The sequence below is a fragment of the Lepus europaeus genome, chromosome 9 (genome assembly GCF_033115175.1).
Source record: "Lepus europaeus isolate LE1 chromosome 9, mLepTim1.pri, whole genome shotgun sequence".
Taxonomy (NCBI): Eukaryota; Metazoa; Chordata; class Mammalia; order Lagomorpha; family Leporidae; genus Lepus; species Lepus europaeus.
Genome location: NC_084835.1, coordinates 24067499 through 24082973, shown reverse-complemented (window position 1 = coordinate 24082973; position 15475 = coordinate 24067499). Strand labels below are relative to the sequence as shown.

The following is a 15475-nucleotide window of genomic DNA, read 5'->3' as shown; positions in this document are numbered from 1 at the left end:
ATGGCCTGGGAAGGCAGTAGAGTATGGCCCAAGTCCTTGGGCCCCTGCACCCATGTGGGAGACCTGGAAGAGGCTTCTGGCTTCAGATCAACCCAGCTCCAGCCATTGTGGCCATTCTGGGGGGTGAACCAGCAATTGGAAGACCCCTCCCTCCCTCCCTCCCTTCTCTCTCTCTCTCTTTCTCTTTCTCTCTCTCTCTGCTTCTGCCTCTCTCTAGCTCTGCCTTTCAGATAAATGAATAAATCTTAAAAAAAAAAAAAAGGGAAAGCATAAGAAAAAGAGGATGGGAAATATAGATTTATCCAAGTTCAAAGGTAAACAGAAATCTTAGTGTTGGAGTGTTTAATATATTCTGGGTCTGAGGCCAGCGCCGTGGCTCAACAGGCTAATCCTCCACCTTGCGCCGGCACACCGGGTTCTAGTCCTGGTCGGGGCGCCAGATTCTGTCCCGGTTGCCCCTCTTCCAGGCCAGCTCTCTGCTATGGCCCGGGAGTGCAGTGGAGGATGGCCCAAGTCCTTGGGCCCTGCACCCGTATGGGAGACCAGGAGAAGCACCTGGCTCCTGGCTTAGGATCAGCGCAATGCGCTGGCCACAGCGGCCATCAGAGGGTGAACCAACAGCAAAAAGAAAGAAAGGAAGATCTTTCTCTCTCTCTCTCTCTCTCACTTTCCACTCTGCCTGTCAAAAAAAAAAAAATATATATATATATATATATATATATATATATTCTGGGGCTGGTGTCACTGCAGTTGATATCTGTGTGCTGTGGGAAAGCATGTGTGACAGTCTATTGCATTGACCCCATCTGTGTTGCTGTTTGTTGACTGCTGCCTTTTTTTCAATAGGTGTGGTATCTGTCTGTTTTGAGGGGGACAGTGATGGTTACATCAACTTGGTGGCCTACCCATATGTGGAAAGTGAGACCGTAGAGCAGGATGACACACCAGAACGAGAACAGCCTCGGCGCAAGCACTCCCGCCGCAGCCTACACAGGTCAGGCAGTGGCAGTGATCACAAAGAGGAGAAAGGCAGCCTGTCCCTCGAGGCCTCTGAGAGGTAAGTGGGTGTGGAGCGAAGCTGCAGCTGTATGTTGTGTCCTCCTGGCGTAAGTATTCTGGGCATCCCTGGAGTCCTGACAGAACAGGGGAGCAGGGCTTGAAGTTGGGAAGGTGGCTGGTGTTCTAGGGCCACCCACACAAGTGTGATCTCTTCCGTGTGTTGCATTACTCCAGTGATGCCTCTTTCCAGATGTTTCTGTACCTGGCTTTGAGAGAGTAAAGCCCTCTCATTCCTCTGGAAGCAGGGATGCCCTGTGATGGTGGTAACCAGTTTCCTGGCTTTGTAGCTATAGGGTGGGAGGCTGAAATGCATTAGTGCACAGTGAGGCCCCAAATGCCTTCTGACCCACAGGCTGTAGAGTCCTTCGCACTAGTGTTCCCTAATGGTTTGTTCTCAGCCTGAGAATCTGATGTTAATCTTTTTTTTTTTTTTTTTTAAGATTTATTTATTTATTTGAAAGTCAGTTACACAGAGAGAGGAGAGGCAGAGAGAGACAGAGACAGAGAAGTCTTCCATCTGATGGTTCACTCCCCGATTGGCCATAGTGGCCGGAGCTGCGCTGATCTGAAGCCAGGACCAGGAGCTTCTTCTGGGTCTCCCACGTGGGTGCAGGGGCCCAAACACTTGGACCATCTTCTACTGCTTTCTCAGGCCGTAGCAGAGAGCTGGATTGGAAATGGAGCAGCCAGGATTCGAACTGCGCCCATATAGGATGCTGGTACTTCAGGCCAGGGCGTAAACCCACTGCGCCACAGTGCTGGTCCCTGATTTTAATCACTAATCCTTCCCTTCACCAAAATTAATTGCATTAGAAATTTATTTTTTTCTCATAGTTTATAAAAATAGTGTTTATGAAGAGTTATGGTTCTTGGTATTTCATGCAGGAATTAATGTAGACTGCTTTAGGATGGTTGTAATCAAAAGGACAGACAAGGGGTGTTGATGTGGTGTGGCAGTTAAGATGGTGCTTGGAGCACCTTCATCCCATCCCATAATTGACTACTTGGCTCAAGTCCCAGCTCCGCTTTCTGTGCTGCTTCTTGCTAATGTGTTCTGGGAAGGCAGAAGATAAGCTCAAGTACTTGGGCTCCTGCAACTCACATGGGAGTCTTGGATGGAGATCCTGCCTCCTGGCTTTGGCCCAGCCCAGCCTGGGCTGTTTGAGAGCATTTAAACCAGCTAGTAGAAGATTGGTGATCTCTCTCTCTCTCTCTCTCTCTCTGCCTCTCATCAAGATTTTTCTATTTATTGTAGAGGTAGAGTTACAGAAAGAAGGGGAGACAGAGAGAAAGGTCTTCTATCTGCTGGTTCACTCCCCAAATGGCCACAATGGCCAGAGCTGAGCCAGTCCAAAGCTAGGAGTTTCCTTTGAGTGTCCCATGCTGGTGCAGGGGCCCAAGTAATTGGGCCATCTTCCACTGTTTCCTAGGCCATAGCAGAGAGTGGGATCAGAAGTGGAGCAGCCGGGACTTGAACTGGTGCCCAAAAACCCAAAAAATGGGTTGCCGGCACCACAGGCAGAGGCTTTAACTCACTATGCCACAGTGCCAGCCCCTCCCTCTCTGCATTTCAAATGAATAGTTTTTTTTTGTTTTGTTTTGTATTGTTTTTTGACAGGCAGAGTGGACAGTGAGAGAGAGAGAGAAAGGTCTTCCTTTGCCGTTGGTTCACCCTCCAGTGGCCACCGCGGTTAGGCGTGCTGCGGCCGGCGCACCACACTGATCCGATGGCAGGAGCCAGGTGCTTATCCTGGTCTCCCATGGGGTGCAGGGCCCAAGCACTTGAGCCATCCTCCACTGCACTCCCTGACCACAGCAGAGAGCTGGCCTGGAAGAGGGGCAGCCGGGACAGAACCGGCGCCCCGACCGGGACTAGAACCCGGTGTGCCAGCGCCGCTAGGTGGAGGATTAGCCTAGTGAGCCGCGGCGCCGGTCTCAAATGAATAGTTTTTTTAAAATGACAGACGATAAAAGTGTTGGCAACAATGTGGAGAAATTTGAACTTTTCTACATTGCTGATGGGATTGTAAAGTGTTAACAGCCGCTTTGGAAGCAATTTGGCAGTTCTTTGAAATGTCAAACCCAGTAATTCAACCACTTGATATATGCCCGAGAAAATTAAATACATTTATTCACCCAAGACTTGTATATGAATATTCCTAGCACTATTTCTAATAGCCAGAAAGTGAAAACCACTCAAGTGTCTATCATCTGGTGAATGGATAAATAAAATTTGGTATGTCCATACAATGGAATATTTAACCATAAAAGGAATAGAGTTCTGATACATTCTGGAACATGGGTAAACCATGAAGACATTTGTGTTCTTTCACTTAACATAAAGAGAACATACTGTATGATACTGTTTGTGTAGTTTTCAGAACAGGCAAATCCATAGAGAGAGAGCAGTTTGGTGCTTACTTTCTGTTAGTGATTAGGAGGCCAGAAATAGTTAATGAATAGGGGACAACTGCTAATGATAACAAGGTTTACTTTTGGTGTGATGAAGATATTCTGAAACGTAATGGTACTAGACGAAGATTTATGTATTATGTATGTATGTCTATGATTGAAAGGAAAAGTGACAGGTGATCTTTTTTAAAAAAAATTTTTAAATAAAGACTTCATTTATTTGTAAGTCAGAGTTACAGAGAGAGAGGTCTTCCATCCACTGGGTCACTGTCCAGATGGCTGTGCTGATCTGAAGCCAGGAGCCAGGAGCTTCCTCCGGGTCTCCCATGCTGTTGCAGGGGCCCAAGGACTTGGACCAGCTTCTACTGCTTTCCCAGGCCATAGCAGAGAGCTGGATTAAAAGTGGAGCAGCCCAGACTTGAACCGGCACCCATATGCGATGCTGGCACTGCAGGCAATGGCTTTAACTGCTGTGCCACAGCGCCAGCCCCAGATGATCTGATCTGCTAGTTCACACCCAAATGGGTGCAATACCCAGGGCTGAGCCAAGAACTCCTTCTGGGTCTCCTACATGGGTGGCAGGGATCCAAGTTCATGGGCTGTCGCTTGCTGCTTTCCCAGGTCATTAGTAGGGAGCTGGAAAGAAACAGAGCAGCCAGAACTTAAACTATCATTCCAGTGTGGGATGCCGGAGTTCTAAGTGGTGGCTTAATCTGCCACAGCACAGTGCTGCCTCTGGTAGTGGTGATATTTTACAACCTTGTGAATATAGTGAAAAAAGAATCACTGAATTATAAAAATAAGAATTTTTTAAAAAAATAGTTATTTTACTTGAAAGAGTTACACAGAGAGAGAAGGAGGCAGAGGGAGAGGGAGAGAGGTCTTCCATCTGCTGGTTCATTCCCCAAATGGCCGCAACAGTCGGAGCTGCACCAATCCGAAGCCAGGACCCAGCAGATTCTTTTGGATCTCCATGCTGGTGCGGGGGCCCAAGGATTTGGGCCATCTTCTACTGCTTTCCCAAGCCACTGCAGAGAGCTAGATCGGAAGTGGAGCAGCCAGGTCTAGAACTGGTGCCCATATGGGATGCTGGCACTGCAGGCAGCGACTCCACCTGCTATGCCACAGCTCCAGCCCTTAAAAATAAAATGAACCAGGGCTGATGATGTGGCATAGGGGTTAGAGCCGCCACCTGTGATATCAGCATCCCATAAGGGCACTGATTCATGTCCTGGCTGCTCCACTTCCAATTCAGCTCTCTAATGGCCCTGGGAAGGCTGCAGAGTATTGCCCACGCGCTTGGGCCCCTGCACCCACGTGGGAGACCCAAATGAAGCTCCTGACCCCTGCCTTTAGCCTGGTTCAGCCCCAGCCGTTGCAGCCATCTGGGAGGGTGAACCAATAGATGGAAGACTTCTCCCTCCCTCTCTCCCTCCCTCCATAACTTAGCTTACTAAGCCACATCACTGGCCCCTAAGGATTTATTTATTTGTAGGAGTCCTAGAAGGAGAGGGAGAGACACAGATAACTTCCATCCACTGGATCATCCACTGGGCAGGGCCAGGCCAAAGCCAGGAGCTTCATCCAGGTCTCCTATGTGGGTGCAGGGACCCAGTTACTCCAGAACCCCTGCCCCAAAGCACTTCTTTTAGTGCTTCCCCTTTTCTCCCGAGCGGCTTTTCTTGACTGGTGACTGAGGAGGCCTAACTTGGTCATTCAAGAGACAAGCAGTGTTCTCCTAGTCCCCATGTAGCTGGTAGCTGCTGATAATCTCTGAGCAGCTCTTTGAAGTGGGCTTGCTTTTGTTCTCTTGAGGTATAGAAGTTGCTTCATTAGTCACCTGGTGAAGAGCTAGGGAACATAGTAACAGGAAGGTCTGCCTGTGCCCAGGTTCGAGGCCCTGTTCTGAAGGTGGCAGCTCTAGACTGCAGTGACTAGACTTCTTAGCAGAGAATCTAAATTTTCCAGGAAACAGTCTTATTTCTTTATGAGGGCTAGACTTTTAACATCAGGTGTCGTGTCTAGTGCCACAAGGAAACTATCCAGAAACAGAGGATTTACTTGGGTTTACTTGACACATCAGTCAATCTTGTGTTTCCTATAGGGGGTCACAGAAAAGGTATCCCAGTCTCTGCAGTGCCCCACCAGAAGGAAATGAGGGTTTTGTTACGCTGAGAAGCACGGGTGCGCTCCTGTACAGCCAGTGTTTCACTGCTCGCCCAAGTACCTGACCCTTTGGGGAGGGTCACCGTTTCTGGCACATAGAGTAGCTTGAAACTAGGATTCGTTCTGCAGCGGGAGGAAAGGCCAGCAGTTCCGCAGTGGAGAGAGGCAACTGAACTAGCTGTAGGGTTCTGCCTGTGCTGTGAGCTGCAGACTTGCTAGAAGATTCCAGGGCACATGACTTCATCAGTGGTGTGATTTTTTTGGCCTATCAGTGTAGAAAAACAGTACTGATAGTTCAAGCAACTGTCTATGTTTGTGTATAATAAAATTGTGGCAAAGTTCCATTATTTTCTTTGGAGTTAATGTCTCCCCAAAATTCCTTTATGCTATAATTTTTTTTTTCCTTTTTAGAAATAAAATTTTCAAGTGAAGGTATTTGGTGCAGTGATTAAAATACCCTGCCTGGGATACCTGCATCCCATTTTGGAGTGGCTGGGTTCAAGTCTTGGTTCCACTTCCAGTTCTAGCTTCCTGCTAATAATATGTGTACCCTGGAAAGCATCAGGAGATGGCTCAGTTGGATCCCTGTCCCTCACATGGGAGACCTGGATTGAGTTCCAGGCACCTGGCTTCTGCCTGGCCTGGCCCTTGCTATTGTGGGCATTTGGAGAGTGAACTAGTGGATGGAATATCTCTTTCTCCCTGTCTCTATCGCTGCCCTTCAAGTTAAACAAAAATAAATATGAAATAAAATTCCTTGACTTGAATAACTTTGTGTCTTCAGTGGGCAAGAACCTTATCCTAGTCAGCCCAGGGTATATGACGTCTTGTATTTTTTTTTTCTGCCATCCTCCTCTCAGGCCTGATGCAAAGACACTCAGAAGCATGATGTCATATGCTTTCTCTGAACCTTATTAAAGGAAACTTCCAGATGTTATGGACAAGTATAGAACGGTTACTCATGTCCATGTTCCACCTTGCTTTTTTTAGTGTGAAACTGCATTTATATCACATAATTAAAATTTTATTGCTATAAAATATACAAAACAAAGTTACCACTTTATTAAATTTTTTATTTATTTATTTATTTTTGAACAGGCAGAGTGGACAGTAGAGGGAGACAGAGAGAAAGATCTTCCTTTCTGCCGTTGGTTCACCCTCCAATGGCCGCCGCGGTAGGCACGCTGCGGCCGGCGCACCGCGCTGATCCGATGGCAGGAGCCAGGTGCTTCTCCTGGTCTCCCATGGGGTGCAGAGCCCAAGCACTTGGGCCATCCTCCACTGCACTCCCTGGCCATAGCAGAGAGCTGGCCTGGAAGAGGGGCAACCGGGGCAGGATCGGTGCCCCGACCAGGACTAGAACCCGGTGTGCTGGCGCCGCAAGGCGGAGGATTAGCCTAGTGAGCCGCGGCGCCGGCCCACTTTATTAATTTTTAAGTGCATGGCTCAGTGGTATTGAGGGCGTTCACGTTGCTGAGCATCTGCCTCCCCCCCCCCCCCCCCCCGACCAGTTTGGGAATAAACTGTTCTATTTTTTAGTTCTATGAACTTAACAGTTACTTCATATGAGAAGAATCATAGAATATTTGTTCTATGGTGTCTGGCTTAAGTTCATCTACACTGTAGCATATATCTGAATAGTATTTCATTGTATGTGTATACCACATTCTGTTTGTTCCTTTGTTGATGGATACTTGGGTTGTTTCCACCTTTTGTTTATTGTGAGTAATGCTGCTGTGAACATTGGCATACAAGGGTAGGTTTGAATCCTTGCTTTTAATTCTTCTAGGTAAATTGCTTGGTCATATAATTCTATGTTTAACTTTTATTTTATTTTATTTTATTTTATTTTTGACAGGCAGAGTAGATAGAGAGAAAGGTCTTCCTTTTTTTTTTTGCCGTTGGTTCATCCTCCAATGGCCGCCGCGGCCGGCGCACCGCGCTGATCCGAAAGCAGGAGCCAGGTGCTTCTCCTGGTCTCCCATGGGGTGCAGGGCCCAAGGACTTGGGCCATCCTCCACTGCACTCCCGGGCCATAGCAGAGAGCTGGACTGGAAGAGGGGCAACCGGGATAGAATCTGGCGCCCCGACCGGGACTAGAACCCGGTGTGCCGGTGCCGCAAGGTGGAGGATTAGCCTGTTAAGCCACAGTGCCAGCCATGGAAGACCTTTCTCTCTGTCTCTCACTGTCCACTCTGCCTGTCAAAAAAATTTTTTTTTTATTAGACAACTCTTGTTTGCTGATTCACTTCTCAGATGCCTGCAGTGGCTGGGGCTCAGCTGGGAGCTGGCATCACAATCTGGGTCTCCCATGTGGGTATCAGGAGCCCAGTTCCTTGAGTCCTCATCACTGCTTTTCAGGGTGTGCATTGGTGGGAAGCTGGAGTCAGGAGGCAGGAGCAGGAATTGAATCCAGGCACTCTCATGCAGGACACCGGCATCTTAGCCCCTAGGCTACACACCTGCTTTCTGGTTAACTTTTTCAGGAACGGCCAAACTATTCTTACAGTGGCTGTACCATTTTACAGTCCACTAGCAGTGTAAAAGGGTTCCTGTTTCTTCATATTCTGGACAACACTCATCCCAGTTTTTTTCTTTTGATGATAGCTGTCTTCAAGGATGTAAAGTGGTAGATCATCACATAATTTGACACAAAAAATTATTTTTCAGGCAGTTTTCATAGACATAAGGGAAAAACCTTGTGTCATTCAGTGACCTTCGTTGTATCCGGAATCCTTGTACCACCTGTCAGCTGGGTTAGTGGGTGGCAGATTGGGCCTGGCCCAAGTCTCCCCTACTCTTTGCACTGAGACCCAGAGAATGACTTACGAGAATTCCTTGGCAATGTGTGTATTCTTCCTTCTTAGCTCCCAGGAGGCAAAGAGTCCAAAGGTGGAGCTACACTGCCACTCCGACGTCCCTTTCCAGATGCTGGACGGCAACAGCGGCCTGAGCTCTGAGAAGATCAGTCACAACCCATGGAGCCTGCGCTGTCACAAGCAGCAGCTGAGCCGCATGCGCTCCGAGTCCAAGGACCGAAAGCTCTACAGTATCCTTGTGGCCTGTGGCTGAGGTCCTTGTCTTTCCGGGGACACCTCTCTGACCTCACTTCCCTGTTCATAGGCTCTTGCTTTCCTTCCATTAACATGTTGTTTTTTCCGCATGCTTTTCAGGTAAAGCTGACTGAAGGTTCCTAAGACTTGGCAACCGAGAATAGTTCTGTCTCTGTAATGATAGAAACACTCTGTACCTATGCTTTTCAGTGTGGTAGTCACTGGCCACATTGCATAGCTAAAATGTATGTATTGTGACTCAGGCACATTTACATTGTAATTAAAATTTACATTTAATTACATTTAAGTCACATGTGGCTTGTGGCTATCATGTTGATAAGTGTATGTCTGGAATCAGATTTGTGTATGTGTAGTTCTCCTTCCAAAAGATGGATAACTAAAAAATAATACATTTGCTTTTTTTAAAAAAATGATAAATACTATGCCTGTGAAACATAAAATAATGAGGTTTTGTTTTCAAATGAATTTTTAAAATTTAAAAAATTTGAGAGGCAGAAGGAACATAGAGCTCCCGTCTGCTGGTTTACTCCCCAAGTGCCGTGAACTCAATTCAGATCCCCTGTGTGAGTGGCAGGAACCCGATTAATTAAGCCCTCACTGCTGTCTCCCAGGGTCTGATAAGCAGGAAGCTGGGGTCAGGAGCTGGAGTGACATGTTGAACCCAGTCAGCCCGGCATTCCTAATTGCCAAGCCAAACACCTGCCCCATAAAATTGATTGTTTTTTAAAAAATTTTATCTAATTGAAAGGCAGACTTACGGAGAAAGAGATCGAGATCTTCCATCTGGTTCACTCCCGAATTGATGGCAACAGCCAGCTCCAGGCCAGGCTGAAGCCAGGAGCCAGGAACTCCATCTGGGTCTGCTACATGGCTGCAGGAGCCCAAGTACTTAGGTCACCATCTGCTGCTGCGGATTGGAAGTAGAGCTGCCCAGGACATGAATTAGTGCTCCCATGGGGTGCTGGCATCACAGGTGGTATCTTAACCCACCGTGCCTTGATGCTGGCCCCTAATTTCGAGATGCCAAAAAGTATGGTAAGTCTTACATGTACCATACTGAAGCAGTAGACATCTAATACCAAATCCCGCCCGAGAAGCTGAGGGAAAGCACATGAAGTACTTCACATGTAGACAGTGCGGTTAATTTGCACAGCCATCTGTAGAGGGAGGTTGTGATACTGATTCCCATTTTACAGATAAAGAAGGGGCAGCGTGGGGTGAAATGTGCCTGAGCTGAGGAGTGACGAAGCCAAGATGAAGAGCCTTTGCTCTCAGGTGCTGTTGGGAGTTCCTGCAGCCACCCCAGCTTTCGTCATAACTGGCTTCCAGGTACAGCAGGTGATGGCATTGATTACAGGCCAACTTTATCGGTTTTCTGTTAAGTTTCTTTTCAGAGAATTGGGAGGTGTTAAAATGTTCATCATCAGAGTGGTGCCGAATGTCTGTCCTCAAAAATGTGATTGCCTTCCAGCATCCAGATGTGGCTTTGCAGCCTTGGCACGCATGCAACAACTCCCTACCTTTTATACAAAAGCTCAAAGAAAGAATGCTGCAAGTGGTATATTTGGATGAAGATATGAATGTAAATGCCAGGATATTAGGGCTATAGAGCTATTTTGAACAGTAGATCCTAAAGTATTAAGTTTGAGTATATATTCTACTGGCTTGAAATTGAGTGAGATCCAGCGTTTTCTGAACTTTGCCATTTGAGCCATTAGAAGCTTTGCCATTAGAAACTTTGCCTCATTTTTATAGTGATGCTGTGAAGCTAACTTGCTTAGATCTTAGGCTTGGGTGAGGTGCTGGTTTACTGATGATAAGGAGCTGTCCACATCTGTCCTGGCTGCTTGACTGTGTATTGCCTGCAAGACAGATCTGAAGGGTAAAACATGAGTGGGCGTGGTGTGAGCACACAGTGGGAACTTATTTAGCCCTGGAAAGGAGGGGCTTCTGGTACGTGCTCATAGCATGGTGAACCTTGAAGACACTGTGCTGGATGAAATAAGCCAGATGCAAAAATGGCTGCTGGGAGGGCCGGTGCTGCGGCTCACTGGGCTAATCCTTTGCCTGCGGCGCCAGCACCCTGGGTTGTAGTCCTGGTCGGGGCGCCGGATTCTGTCGCAGTTGCTCCTCTTCCAGTCCAGCTCTCTGCTGTGGCCCGGGAAGGCAGTGGAGGATGGCCCAAGTCCTTGGGCCCTGCACCCCACGGGAGACCAGGAGAAGCACCTGGCTCCTGGCTTCGGATCAGCGCGATGTGCTGGCTGCAGCAGCCATTGGAGGGTGAACCAATGGAAAAGGAAGACCGATCTCTCTCTCTCTCTCTCACTGTCCACTCTGTCCAAAAAAAAAAAAAAAAAAAAAGGCTGGTGGGATTCCACTGACGTGGTACCTAGATTCACAGAGGTGGAAGGGAGAACAGAGGTTCCCAGGGACTGCAGGGAAGAATGGGGAATTAGTGTTTAATGGGCGTAGAGTTGCAATTGAGGAAGATGAAAAAGTTAGAGATGGATGGTGGTGATGGTTGTGCATTGTGAACTGTGTGTTTTAAAAAGGTGAGATTTATGGTGTGTATATTTTACCACAAAACATTTTTATTAAGAAGCCAGAGCATGTAGCCCACACGAGAGGCGGTGAGTTGAAGACTGATCACATCAGTGGAGAGCACCCTCTCCCAGGAGAGATGCTCAGTTGCGCTCTGCTGGCTGGGCGAGGCCAGTGTTCTTGTCATGCTCCTTGACCATGGCTCAGAGTTCCTCCTGCTTGAAAACGTGGTGCACCACTTTAAGTACCCCTGCGTGCTGGACCTGAAGATGGGCACGCGGCAGCATGGTGACGACGCGTCAGCCGAGAAGGCAGCCCGGCAGATGAGGAAGTGTGAGCAGAGCACGTCCGCTTCGCTGGGTGTCAGGGTCTGTGGCATGCAGGTGAGTCGCCCCTGGAGGGAGCCTGGGTGCTGCTGCCTGCCACCCATGCCAGGTGTCCTGCTCCACGTTTTTTGGTCCAGAATTCCTCTGAGAAGAGTCACGGGGGTGTCCTTAGGCGTGTCTTGCTGAGCCCTCTGTCCTTACCTGTTGACCTTGATCTGGGCTCCAGATACAGAGCCGCTCTGAGAGCCTCCTGCCTCAACTTTGGGGCAAGAGAAATTCTTGTCTGTCAACAAGATGTTCTGAATTGGAGACTAGCTGAGCCCCATAGCAGCTGGAAGGAGGGCTCCCAAGGTGACGGCAGGAAACCCGGCACCTGCTGTTGGCTGTCTTGGCGCTGGATGGGAAAACCTGACAAGGTGGCTCTCCAGCTGGGGTAGGTGGTGAGTGGAAAAGCTCAGGGCCATCAGAGTGCCTTCCAGAGCATGCTTCCTGGTTACTCACCCTGTCTGTCTTCTGGGGTTTCAGGTATACCAGCTGGACACAGGGCATTACCTCTGCAGGAACAAGTACTATGGCCGAGGGCTCTCCATCGAAGGCTTCCGCAATGCCCTCTATCAGTACCTGCACAACGGCCTGGACCTGCGACGCGACCTCTTTGAGCCTATCCTGAGCAAACTGCGGGGCCTCAAGGCCGTGCTAGAGCGGCAGGCCTCCTACCGCTTCTACTCCAGTTCCCTGCTTGTCATCTACGATGGCAAGGAGTGCCGCTCTGAGATGCGTCTCAAGCACCTGGACATGGGGCTCCCTGAGGTGGCTTCACCCAGTGGCCCCAGCACCAGCCCCAGCAGCACCAGCCCTGAGGCAGGCCCTTCCTCTCCACCCAAAGTGGATGTCCGTATGATTGACTTCGCACACAGCACATTCAAGGGCTTCCGAGATGACCCCACCGTGCACGATGGGCCGGACAGAGGCTATGTGTTTGGCCTGGAGAACCTCATCAGCATCATGGAGCAGATGCGAGACGAGAACCAGTAGGCCTGGTTCTGGGCCCCCAGAACCCTGTCCTCTTCACCCGCAGGCAGGGACCATTGCTCTGAACTCGCCGGGAGGACACACAGACTTGCTTTTAAAGGGTTATATTTCTCTTTGGTGTAAACTAAAAGAAATGTTTTTAGCTGTAGCCTGGAATCCATATATATAAAATGAAGGAGGGCAGAACATACGTCCTCTCAGCCAGGCTCCTTAGCTCTATGGCTCTGACTGCTGTGTCCAGGCTGATGTAGGAAGGCAAAGATGCCCCCGGTGGGCGTGGCAACAGGTACAGGGTGCCCTGGGACATTGGTTTCTCTTGCCTGGATCTCTGGCTACAGAGCCCTGCTGATTGTAGGGTGAAGCCCTGGGCTGGCGCAGGGCCCCTCCATGCCCACTTATCCTTTGTTCCTCTGAATTAGAGAGGATTGGCCATCCACCTTTTGGGGGCTTTCCAGTCTCCTGCAGGTGTCAGCCAGCTCTTTAACAGGTGCCTCAGGGCACCGCAGAGCTGATGCACACTGCATCCTTCTCAGTTTGGCCCCTGGCGTGGGGCGAGATTCATGAAGCTGAGCTGAAGCCAACTCACAGCAGTGCGCAGGCCCTGGGTTCCTCAGGCACCCATTGGCAGGCCAACCTGCTCCTCTGCCCGCAACCCCGGCCAGCCTGTCTCACCGAGATCCCTTGCCTAAAGAGGCCACTGCTTTCTGCCCCACTGAAGGGGACACAGCTCTGTGGGCTGGCCTCAGGGTCTCTGGTGTCTCTGGCCCTGACAGTATTTGCAGCTTGCCTGCTCTGGGTTGGAGGCTGCTGCCTCTAGTTAGGGTAGCTGTGCTGCCTCTGGTGGGCCACTCCTGCCAGGGCACAAGGGCTGTGGTCCACTCAGGGTCTCACTTTCCCCCAGGCCACGCTCGAGACAGCAGCCTGTTGGGAGGCAGCCCAGATCCTGGGCTTGGAGGAAGAACCTTAAGCTTGTCTATTCATAGGGACATGGGCCCTGGGTGCAGGTGCCCAGATTCTGCTAACGAGAATGTCTGTTCGATCCTGGGCTCCATCAGTTTGTCCGTTTGTTCGCCTACCCGCCCCTGTCTCCTGGAGGCTCCCCCTGGGGAGGAGCGTTGGTCTTCAGCGTGTACTGATTTCCTTCATGCTCTCCTCAGTGCAAGATTCTCTTGGCCATTTCTGAGGTGAGCTCTTATGCCGGTGCCCTTCCTCAGCAGGTGCTGTGTTTCAGAGACCTGGTAACAGGACGGGTTGTAGGTGGCACTTCCCCGCTGGCCGAGCGCCTCCCCAGGGGCCTGGAGCGTGGCGGCCTCAGCACTGACTGGGGCAGTGAAGGCTCAAGAAGCCAGCCGCCTTTCCCATCCTTGTCGTCGTCCCTGCTGCCTCTGACACGGGTGGCCAGGTGATCCAGCACTCGGCCATTGCCAAGGTTAGCACCCTCTCCTCCAAACCTGGGGCCGCCATCGTCCCCTGGGGCTTTGTCCCTGTTCTGGCGTTAAAGGTTACCTGCTGACCTGTGTTAGTGAACGACCAAGTGGTCCTTGGCAGTGCAGCTTCTTGAGAGGGCTCCTTGAAGGACCCCATCCCCCCGCCCTCTGAGCCTGGTGCCCGTGGGGCAGGTTCCCATTGCTTGGGCCTGGGAGGGGCAGCTTGCCTGTTTCTGGTTTGTAATGACCATCTTCTCTCTTGTACCATTCTGTGGCTTCCTTAGTGTAGACAGTCGTTCCCTAGCAGGGTAGGGGATAGGACAGAGGGTCTGGGGCCACTCTGGACTGCCCCGATTGTAGATTTGGGAGCAGATGCTGCCCTGTTCTGCTGCTGCTCCCAGCGAGGGAGGCTGTAACCACGTACACTCAGTGTTTTCCTGGCACTAAGAAGAGTGGAAGGCCTGGAATTTCCTGCTGCTTCCCAGGGCAGGGCCCCTCTTTTCAGCACTTTGACACCTGCGGACAGCCCTGTTAAGGGGTGAGGTGTGTGCGTGCACATACATTCACTTCCTGCCAGGGCTGTTTCTCCCTGTCCCTGCTAGGCCCTGCCTCCCCAGCCCCAATTTGGGACCAAAGTGCAACGTGGGATCATGGGTTGGGGCCCTCAGGTGACCCCTCTCTCTAGTGCTTTCCTGGGACAAGGTGACACCAGCCCCCGGGATTGGGTGGGAGTTGGGTGGGATGGTGGTGCTTAAAGAGGAAGGGGACCAGTGTAGCAACTTGCCAGGGGCCCCGCCCCTACCCCTCTGGGCCTGTGCAATGGGCGTGGGGATTCCCAGCAAAAGCCAGGGGCCTGCGCTAGTTCTGTAGCTGCTGTTCACGCGCTCACACCTGGCCACGTGCACGTTCCCTAGATGCAGATTGCTTTGAACTTTAAAAACTGTACCATGTGGTTATGTTTGTGTCGATTTAAATTTTTAACGGGAAAAAAGCGGAGAACCCTGGGAAGGGCTTAGTTTCTTTGCTTCTCGGGGGAAGTTCTGGGAATCGCTCTCTGCTCTTTCACAGAAACTCAGCCTGTCCACGCCTCCCGAGGCCTGCGTCACATTCGACACGTGGCTCCGCCGGCTCGGCGCAGTCGATTTTTCTCGGGACCCTGCGTGTGGGAGGGGTTGCTTGGGCCGAGCCCGCCCCTTTCTGTGCACCTAGCGCTGCCCGCCCCGCTTGTGTCTGAGATCGTGTATGTCCAAATAAAGCCGCTAGAAACAAGTGTGCCCGCGTCTTTGTGAAAACCTCGTGGCTTCCGGAAAGACCGGCCTAGCAGGCTGCCAGCCTCATCGCCGCCGCCGGCTCTGTTCTCGTCCCGCTCGCCCGCGCCGAGGCTGGGAGGCGGTGCCGGGCGCAGCTGCGTCGCGGTGGACGCTGGTGGGGGTGGGGG

General features: G+C 50.6%; 1 protein-coding gene across 4 annotated transcripts in view; it reads left to right on the top strand.

The window, feature by feature from the left end:
• The window catches only part of IP6K1 (inositol hexakisphosphate kinase 1), a 78110-nt gene extending 62809 nt beyond the window's left edge, over nucleotides 1–15301 (top strand). For all 4 annotated transcript variants that reach the window (XM_062200892.1, XM_062200889.1, XM_062200890.1 and 1 more), the window contains 4 exons: nucleotides 847–1057; nucleotides 8505–8686; nucleotides 11460–11635; nucleotides 12104–15301. In XM_062200892.1, coding sequence (XP_062056876.1) covers nucleotides 847–1057; nucleotides 8505–8686; nucleotides 11460–11635; nucleotides 12104–12613 — 1079 coding nt within the window. In that variant the 3' untranslated portion in view covers nucleotides 12614–15301. The remainder of the gene's footprint in view (nucleotides 1–846; nucleotides 1058–8504; nucleotides 8687–11459; nucleotides 11636–12103) is intronic.
• Nucleotides 15302–15475: the final 174 nt, after the last annotated feature.